General features: G+C 33.7%; 2 protein-coding genes across 2 annotated transcripts; both read left to right on the top strand.

The window, feature by feature from the left end:
- Positions 1-1,780: 1,780 nt before the first annotated feature.
- On the top strand, positions 1,781-2,299 carry LOC112030796 (uncharacterized). Its single transcript, XM_024063461.2, has one exon. The coding sequence runs from the start codon at positions 1,781-1,783 to the stop codon at positions 2,297-2,299; it is 519 nt and encodes a 172-aa protein (XP_023919229.2).
- Positions 2,300-8,896: 6,597 nt separating this feature from the next.
- On the top strand, positions 8,897-9,280 carry LOC112030797 (protein CANDIDATE G-PROTEIN COUPLED RECEPTOR 7). Its single transcript, XM_065778669.1, has one exon. It carries the CDS (start codon positions 8,897-8,899, stop codon positions 9,278-9,280), a length of 384 nt encoding a protein of 127 aa, XP_065634741.1.
- The last annotated feature ends 615 nt before the right edge of the window (positions 9,281-9,895 follow it).

The raw sequence follows: 9,895 nt of genomic DNA, 5'->3' as shown, positions 1-9,895 counted from the left end.
GCTGGTTGGATAGAAAGGGTGATGAGCTGTGTTACAACACCATCTTTTTCTATTCTAATGAATGGGAAATCTTATGGCATGATCCATCCATCTAGAGGAATTCACCAGGGAGATTTGATATCACCATACTTATTCCTCTTGTGTGCAGAAGGCCTTATTGCCCTGTTAAAAAAAGTGGAATTAGAAGGGAGGATCAAGGGAGTTTCCATTTGTAGAGGGGCACCAAAGGTTACTAACCTTATGTTTGCAGATGACTCATTGTTGTTTTGTCAGGCAACTCAGGCTGAAGGAGAAACTATAGCAGAGATCCTCCAAACCTATGCAAGAGCTTCTGGGCAAAGTATTAATTTGGGAAAGTCCTCAGCTTACTTTAGCAGTAATACTTCAGAAAGGCAAAAAGGCTAGATTTTGGAGATTTTGGAGTAAAAGAGGTAGATCGGTTTGAAAATTATCTTGGTCTACCAACTTCGATTGGGAGGGCCAAGTATAACACTTTCTCATACTTGAAAGATAGAATCTGGAAGAAGCCCCAAGGATGGAAGGGCATGTTGTTGTCTAGAGCTGGTAAAGAAATCCTCAGGCTGTGGCATAGTCCACACCCACATACACTATAAGTGTATTTCAAATCCCTTTGAAATTATGTGTTGAATTGGATGCATTGTGTGCAAAATTTTGGTGGGGTCAATTCGACAGTGAATGAAAAATTCATTGGAAGAGTTAGGATAAGCAAACTGATTCAAAGAAAGAAGGAGGAATGTGTTTTCGAGATTTGAGAGCTTTTAATCTAGCTATGCTGGCCAAGCAAGGTTGGAGGATTGTTCAAGGCAACGAATCGATAATCACTGCTCTATCAATGTTTTAAAGCAAGATACCTTTCGAGATCAACATTCCTTAAAGCTAAAGAATCACATAATTACTCATATGTGTGGAGGAGTTTGATGGCAGCACAACCTATCCTTCAATCTGGCCATTGTTGGAGGGTTGGTAATGGAACTTCAATCAATGCCTTGAAGGATCGGTGGTTGCCTAATTTCCCAACAAACAAAGTCTTAAATTCGGTTCAAGAAAATTGGGGTGATTTGATGGTGTTTGATGTGATTAATCTAGAGTTGAATACATGGAAATATGAGGACATTATGGCTATATTACACAAGGAAGAATCTGAAGCAATATGCCAAACTCCATTGAGCCGAAGAAATGTATCTGATACGGTATTCTGGCTGTATATTTCAAGGGGTTTATTAACTATTAAGTCTGCTTATCATGTGGCTAGGAGGCTCTTAATTGATGAGAATTGGGTTGGAACATCTAGGGGCTATGCTGCAAAAAATGTATGGGTTGCAATATGAAAGCTTCGGCTCCCAAACAAAATCAAAGTATTTGCATGGAAAGCTTGCCATGAATCCTACCAACAGCAACGAATCTGACAAGAAGGAGGGTAATTAATGATGACAAATGCTCGATTTGTACAAGGGAAACGGAGTCCATCATTCATGCACTATGGGATTGTGTAGTGGCCTAGGATATTTGGGCTAGAAGTACTCGAAAACTGCAAAAGGGGTAGCACAGACAGTCTAATATGTTGCACCTAATGGAGGAATTCATGGAGCACCTGACTTTAGAAGAGTTTGAATTATTCTGGACCCAAGCGTGGATTATTTGGAACTAACGTAACAGCTTGCTACATGGAGGAAAAATGAAGATTCTGAGTAGTTTGAATAAAAGAGCAAAGGAGTATATTGAAGACTTCAAACGTGCCCAAACCTAGCTAAATGCTCAGATGAGGCAGGAACCAAGCGGAGATATATGGCAACCACCACCACTAGAGGCGTATAAACTTAACTTTGATGCAACAATATTTTCGGATTCAGGCAAGTCAAGGTATGGTGCAATTATTCGAAATGAAAAGGGAGAGGTTATGGCTGCTATGACTGCTAGTGGTCCGAAGGTGCGCACAAGTGATGAAGCAGAATTACTTGCTTGCCGAAGAGCCATAGAATTTGTAGTGGATGCTAGATTTTCAAGGATGATTATTGAGGGTGACAAGAACAATGTTATTCAGGCCATCTCTTTTTCAGTGGAAAACACTTCACTATTTGGTAATGTTGTTGATGATATTCGTCACTTGATGCAGGGAATGCAATGGCTTAGTGTTTACAGTATTAGTAGGGACGGGAATCAAGTAGCACATGCTTTGGCCCAATATGCTAGAAATACTTTAGACGAGGATTTGTATCGGATGGAGGACTCTCCCCCACTAGCAATGGATGCTTTGTATCATGATCTTTCATTTCTTTAATTGAATGAATATTCCTCTTTCAAAAAAATAAATTAATTAATTAATAAATAATAGTCAATGGTTTTTTTTTTTTTTTTTTTTTTAAGGAAAGTAATAGTCAATTTCATTCATAGAGTAATGCTGAAGCAAAAATGATGGCATCCTTAATATTTAGTTTTAATCCTAACAAGCAATTAAATATTTCTTCATCATTAATTTATTTATTTTCATTAAATTAATTCTTGTTAAATATATATATATATATATACACAAGATAGAGATTCTATTTTAGCATAATTTATGTGTATATATGTGTGAAACCCTCTCTTGGAGACTTAAACCTGGCTCTTGTTTCCTCCCACACTCTATAAACACTTATACAGTGACTATTACATAAAGGGTGTACAGTGATTATCAAAATATATTTTTTAATTACTTCAATTGTTGCTCTTTTTTTTTTTTTTTTTTCTCACTTGATTGAAATCTTGGTTCAGCTTGTCACAATATTTTCCGGTAAAATCAATTTTCTTTCACTTCAAATTTTGAGCGCTAGCTTTAACCAATTTCTACTACAAATGAAAAAACTGGTTGAATTTATATATGAAAGTGATAATGATAAGCTAGTTTTTTTTTTTTTTTTTTTTTTTAATATATATATATATATATATAGGAATAATGATGAGCTAGTTGTTTGTAAGGTTGATGTATACCTACAAAAGGAAAGTTAAAAAATACACAAGCGTGGTGTCCGAAACACTTTGACCATGAGGTGAGGTATATGGTACATCATCTATATGAACCATTTCTCCCTTAGTATATAAATTTTACAGCTGCATAAGACGTAAGACATATGTGATGTTTTAGCTAATTTCAGTCAAGGTATTTCCAATTATAGAGTAATGCTGATGTAAATATGATGAAATCCAAGCAATGTTTTATTTATTTATTTTTTGAGAAACGAAATCCTAGCAACGTAGTTTCATTTCTAACAATTAAATATTAATTCATCACTTTTTTTTTCCCTCTCTATGAAGTAATAATGCTTCTCAAAATATTTTGTACTTCAATTGTTTCTTTTTTAATTTTGTTCTCACTTTATTGAAATCTTGGCTCCGCTTGACATAACATTTTTAAAGTAAAATTAGTTTTCTTTTTAATTCAAAATTTGAGCACCGACTTTAACCAATTTTTACTACAAATGAGAAAACTGGTTGAAATTACGGAAAATTATAGTCCCTTGTATAATTTTCCGTAATTTCAAATCCAGGTGCTCACCTTTACGTTCCATTGTCATCCTTTCACATTAGGGATTGCATGGTTTTGTTTAAACTCGGGCAAATAACCTTGCCCCAATTCCCACCCCTTTGTGGTTTTGCAGGCGTATTTGACCCTGCAAAATTAAATTTCATATTAATAAGGGTTAAATAATATTTGTAAAGAGAGAAAATTCCTGACCTATCACAAGTTGACATATCATACTATCAAATTCACATGACGTATGACCAATTATAAAGCACCACATACTACTATTAGTTTCTAATATCACCATTTATAAACCAATAGAGATTTGCCAATTGTCACTAAAATAAAAACATAAAAAGCATGCAAAATGCCAATCACACATCGGCATGTGTAAGCAATGTCATAAGTAGTCCAATAGAGTGCTGACATGTGTCACCTTGAAAATTAAGACTTTTGGCTAATCAAACAATGTCATGTGTCTTGGAGGAAAAGTCTTAGCTCCTCCAATCAGGCTGTGACATGTGTCACCAATTAGACTCCGCGATGAGTTGCTCACCCACCCCCAAAATCCTATAAATAGAAGCCTTCCTAAGGCGTTTTTACACACCAAGACAAGGGATGACAATTTTGCCCTGCCTTGCCCCTTCCTGCTTCACCCCACGCAGGTTTCCCTGCCCTGCAAAGGCGGGGGGGCGGGGATGTGACGAGATTTTAGCCCCACACCACGGGGCAGGGTGAGGATGGGTTTAGACTTTTTAGACTCAACTCGCCCCACTCCGCATTGATAAGGGTTAAATTGTAAATTTTTTATACCCTAAAACCCTTCTATTTAAATAAACATATCATCAGCTTATTTTATTTTACCCAACAAGGCTTTTTGCCTCTTTTTTTCTCTATCAAGGTTGGAAATAAGGTACCAATTTTAACATTTTCTTTTGTCTTTATTATAAACAAATTTATATACTATTGAATCATTGATTTTGTATTATGAGATTTTTTTTTTTTTTTTTTTTTTTTTGTGGTATTGTTTTATTAAACACTTTAATAAAATTATTCAGTTTTTGCTAAAAATTGGTTTGATTTGATGCGATAAATTTATTTGTAATTTCAAGTATATTTTTATTAATGAAACATGTTTTATAAAAAAAAAATTGTAATAGTTGTGGGCAAATTAACAAGAAGTAAAGTTTTACGGGTGGGGGCGGGGATTTTAGGGTCCTAAGGGGCAGGGATGGGGCAAGAAAATTTTCTTTATCATGCAGGGTGGGACAGGGATGGGGTAAACAAAATCTTGTGGGGCAAGGGTGAAGACCCCATCTGGTAGACCCGCCCTACCCCATTGCCATACCTAACCTAGACATCTACACTTTAAGCAGCATCAAAGAAGATTCAGAAGCACTCTGAAGTACAGAAGCTCTATAGGAATCAAGCCTTAAAGCTTTCAAGAACCTCAAAACTCAACCTCAAATATGACGAACATTCAAAGTAGAATCATCCAAACTACCTACCTAGATCTTAAAGTTTGCTGGAACCAAGCCCAAAAACCTTCAGAAACTTCAAGAAACCATAAATTAGCGACCTCTATGAATTCAAGCCCCAAAAAGCTCTAAAGAACTTCCACCAAAAACTTTCGAAGACGAAGAACATGCGAAGAACAAAGAATTTCTAACAAGCTTATAGCTAGAGATTCGTTGTAATTCTATTTAAAGGGTCTTCAATCCATCCTTCAGCCAAATCGAAAGATATATGGTGTTCGAGTCAAAATCACAATACCACAATTCCAATCAATAAGTCTTTCTAGGAGGTGAATAAGAGGATCACTCTTTATATAATTTTAGAGAATTGTACCACACATTGATCAATACAAATTCATATTTGTGAATCTATTTTACTTGTATGATTTATTTCAAACTAGAAATTTAGTCGTCTACAATATTATCTCTATACTAGCCTCACTACACGTGCTTCACGTTTGTGATGAAACTGTTCTTATTTTTTATTTTGGGTTTAGTGTCATAATGTTTAAAAGTGAGATAGAGATAATATCCTAATTTTTAAGATCTTTCTTTATGTGAGAGTAGATGGTAATTTAGATTGGAGAGGAGAAAGGAAAAGGCCGAAAACTTATGAACTTTTTAAAAAATAGTTAATTAATTTTTTTAACCAGTTTATGTTTTTAAATTTAAAATTATTTAACTAAATGATAGGAGTATTTTAAGGAGATTAAGAATTTGTGTAAGGATATTTTAGTATGCAAAATGATGAAACCCAAATAGGAAATCCTGTTATTAATAGTATCTTTATATATTAAGAAAATTCAAAAAATTAGTTATGACTTTAGAAAATGTCAAAAATACCCCTAATTTGTTTAGATAATCTTTATTCTTAAAAAATAAAATAATAGGGTTAAAATTGTAATTCAACAAAATGAAAAACTATCCAAGAATTTTTTATCCTAAAAATTAGAACACTCTCAATTTAAATATATCTCACACACATTTGATTTTTTTTCCCTCTAAAAATTAGCACACACTAAATCCAACAGTTTACTCATTTTCAAAATCTTAAATTTTAGCTTCTTAAAGATCACTTTTCGTGTAACCTCACTAATAATCGACATATTCAAATTGAAAAATTATGACATTAAACTCAAAAAAAAAAAGCATCATCAATTATTTTAAAAATTCAAATTGAAAAATGAGGTTACACGAAAAGTGAAAAATTCAAATTCAAATTCAAATTCAAATTGAAAAATTATTTTAAAAATGAGGTTGAAATTGTAATTCAATAAAATTCAAAAACAAAAAATCAATTATATAAATTTCCTATAATTTCCCACTAGAGTCTAAGACAAACCCAAATTCCTCAACCGTTTCTTAAAATATATATAATATATATATATATATATATTTATTTTTATTTTTGGGAGTTTAGCCATTGCTCACAAATTCCTACCCCACGTCTAACAAAACTCCAAACAAAAACTCTTCCTAATAAATGAACGTGTTGTACAAGGAAAATTCCCATTACAAACAAATAATTAGAGCCCGTTTGGATAGGCTGTTTACAAAACCTTAACGCGCATTTTAGACAAAACGTGATTTGCCAAATCGTTTGGCTTCACAAAATCAGAACGTTTGCGTTTTCAAAATTCAGATTTTTCACGTTTACAAAACACTGTAAAGATTTACTTTTTCAAAGACGCAAATGGGCTAACCGCTATTTTTTTCTTCAAAAAATAAAAATAGCGCAAATACGATAAGAAATACGAACTTTATCCCTCCTCCATGAATACCGCACCAGAACCTTGGCTGGTACAGGAACACTAGTATTTCGTTCCGGTTTTAAAATCGGCCTTACCGGAGTCATTCCAGCAATACAGGAGCGAATATCGAATTTTCGATACCGGATTTCTAAGAAATTGAAGGTCTTTGAAGAAGAATAAAAATCGAAAAAGCAGTTGAGGCTTTTGTGAATCTTTGAAAAAAAAATTCACCTGTCGTTGCAGATCAATCAAGCTGCTGCTTCTTCTCATTTCCCTAATGCTACCTCATGAACTTCTTCTCCTTCTTTTACTTCTAGCAAGTTCCTTCTCCCCCACTTTTTCTTTTCTTTGTTTTATCCGGCTGTGAATCTCAATGCAAAATTTTGAAACTTGCGGTCAGAGATGGGAAGTGAGAAAGACAAGTTTTCAAGTTCACTTTTTACCCATCCAAATGGTCATGTCACTCACGTGGCCTATAGATGGTGTATTTTTTATTCCCTTTAACTGTGTTATAGCACTACTCTTTAACTATAAAAAAAAAAAAAAAAAGTACAATAGTATATATATATACTGGTTATCAAAAATATATATACTAATAAACTATATATTCTGTACATTAGTTAAATAGTATCAGATATTTATCAACAATGATCGTTTATTGGCTCATTGCTGCTAAGAGATTTTGGGAAAAAACCTTTACCATTATTGGTAGAAGTATAGATTCTTTGATGAGCTTGATAAAAAAAAAAATGACAACCTTGAATACTCACTTTTTTGAAACTATACGGATAACTTAATAACAACCCGAAGGAGCAGCATAATTAGTTAGGGGCCTTTGCCTCATGAAGTGGAGGTCACTATTGTTCCTCTTCCTTGGGGCCAAAACTTGTTTATCTTAAAAAAAAAAATGGATGACTTAATGACAACATTATCTACCTCCACTTTCAAGTCTCAACTCTTTGTCAATGACTTTGATGAGCTCTACTTATTTCATGATCTTAAATTTACTTTAATACTTGTTTGATTCCCTTGAGTTATACCAATTAGCTCTACTTATTTTTTTTAGTAATTATTTTAATATAATTATTTTCCTAATCATTTTAATATCTTCCTCTTGATGGTTTTTTTTTTTTTTTCAATTTTAAATTATATAAATTTCTCTCCATGATTCCAACAACGACAACATCATTATTGTTATTATTATTAAGGGATAATTACACTTTACCCACCTGTGGTTTGCCTCTAATTTGATTTGCCTACCCGTGGTTTCAATTTTGACACTTTACCCACCTGTGATTTCCTCCGTTAAGGCTCTGTTACCCACCTCTGTTAAAAAGAAGGTTAAATATGTATTTTTGCACAATTTTTATGTCTCTCTCCTCCCAAAACATAAAACACATAAAAATTTAAGAGAAAACAAGATCAAAATGTGCTATTGGTAAAAAAATATTATGCAATTTCTTAGAACTTCAACTTGTATTTGAACTTATCATCCCAACCACAAATAAACTAATTATACATCTAAAAGCATGATAAAGCCATATGAGAAAAATTAGATAAAAATTAAAAACTCCTAATCTAACTCAACTACGTTCAAATAAATCAAATCAAATCTCCTGCTCCTCATGTCCAAAAACTAAAAATCTAGAAAAATAGAAAACCCAGAAAAATTCAAACAATAAAAATTGAAACTCCTCATGTCCAAAAACTAGAAACCCAGAAAAGTTTAAACATATCAAAATACCGCCATAAATTCAAATCGTATCATTCACAATACATTTCTTCCAACTCAGCTCTGATTCTCAAAGCTCTGAATCTTCTCTGTGAAGCCGAAGACAAATTGTACATCAAGCGCACTGGTAACGCTCATGGTTGGGACGTGTTGTTTTATATCTTCAGTTTCTTGAAAGGAATCACGCTCTTTTCCCCTCTCCAACGTATTTATTTCTCTGGGTGGAACGTGTTGGGATCGATGAGAGCGTTTTGATCGGAACTGAGAAACTGAACAACATGTCCAAAAACGTTCAAATAATTACACGCTAATCGTTTTGATCGGAACTGGATGGTCGTTTTTGAAGCCGTATTTGCAAGATAAGGAGAAGAAGGTTTTGATGATTGTGATTCCTTTACAGGTTGTGGCGAATATAGCTCAGGTCGCGATCGATGAGAGTGGTCCGCTCGTGCAAGATTGGGTTACGTGGAAACAGATCTTCTTGCTCGTCGATGTGGTGTGTTTCTGTGAGGTTTTGTTCCCTATCGTTTGGTCGATTAAGAATCTCAGAGAAGCCGCTAGGACTGACGGGAAAGCCGCAGTGAATTTGATGAAATTGACTCTGTTTAGGCAGTACTACATTGTTGTGATTTGCTACATTTACTTCACGCGTGTTGTAGTTTATGCGTTGGAGACTATTACTTCGTATCGGTACCTCTGGATGAGTGTGGTTTATGTTTCTAATGATTTCGATTGTGCGGTGAACAAGTTCAACTCAGCTTAGAAAAGTTTAAACTTTTCTGGGTTTCTAGTTTTTGGACATGAGGAGTTTCAATTTTTTTGAACTTTTCTGGGTTTTCTACTTTTTTGGGTTTTTAGTTTTTGGACATAAGGAGCAGGAGATTTGATTTGATTTATTTGAACGTTGTTGAGTTAGATTAGGAGTTTTAATTTTTATCTAATTTTTCTCATACGGCTTTGTCATGCTTTCAGATGTATAATTAGTTTATTTGTGGTTAAGATGATAAGTTCAAATACAAGTTGAAGTTCTAAGAAATTGGATAATATTTTTTACCAATAGCACATTTTGATCTTGTTTTCTCTTGAATTTTTATGTGTTTTATGTTTTGGGAGGAGAGAGACATAAAAATTGTGCAAAAATACATATTTAACCTTCTTTTTAACAGAGGTGGGTAACAGAGCCTTAACGGAGGAAATCACAGGTGGGTAAAGTGTCAAAATTGAAACCACGGGTAGGCAAATAAAATTAGAGGCAAACCACAGGTGGGTAAAGTGTAATTATTCCTTAATATAATTGTCAGGCTTAATTACATATTTTCAATAAAAATTAAAAAAAAAAAACTGATTAAAGGAAAAATGACAAAATAACCTTAACAAA

Source organism: Quercus suber, unplaced genomic scaffold (genome assembly GCF_002906115.3).
Source record: "Quercus suber isolate HL8 unplaced genomic scaffold, Cork oak 2.0 scaffold_188, whole genome shotgun sequence".
Classification (NCBI taxonomy): Eukaryota; Viridiplantae; Streptophyta; class Magnoliopsida; order Fagales; family Fagaceae; genus Quercus; species Quercus suber.
The sequence above is the reverse complement of the archived record's forward strand: the minus strand, read 5'-3'. Positions and strand labels throughout refer to the sequence as shown.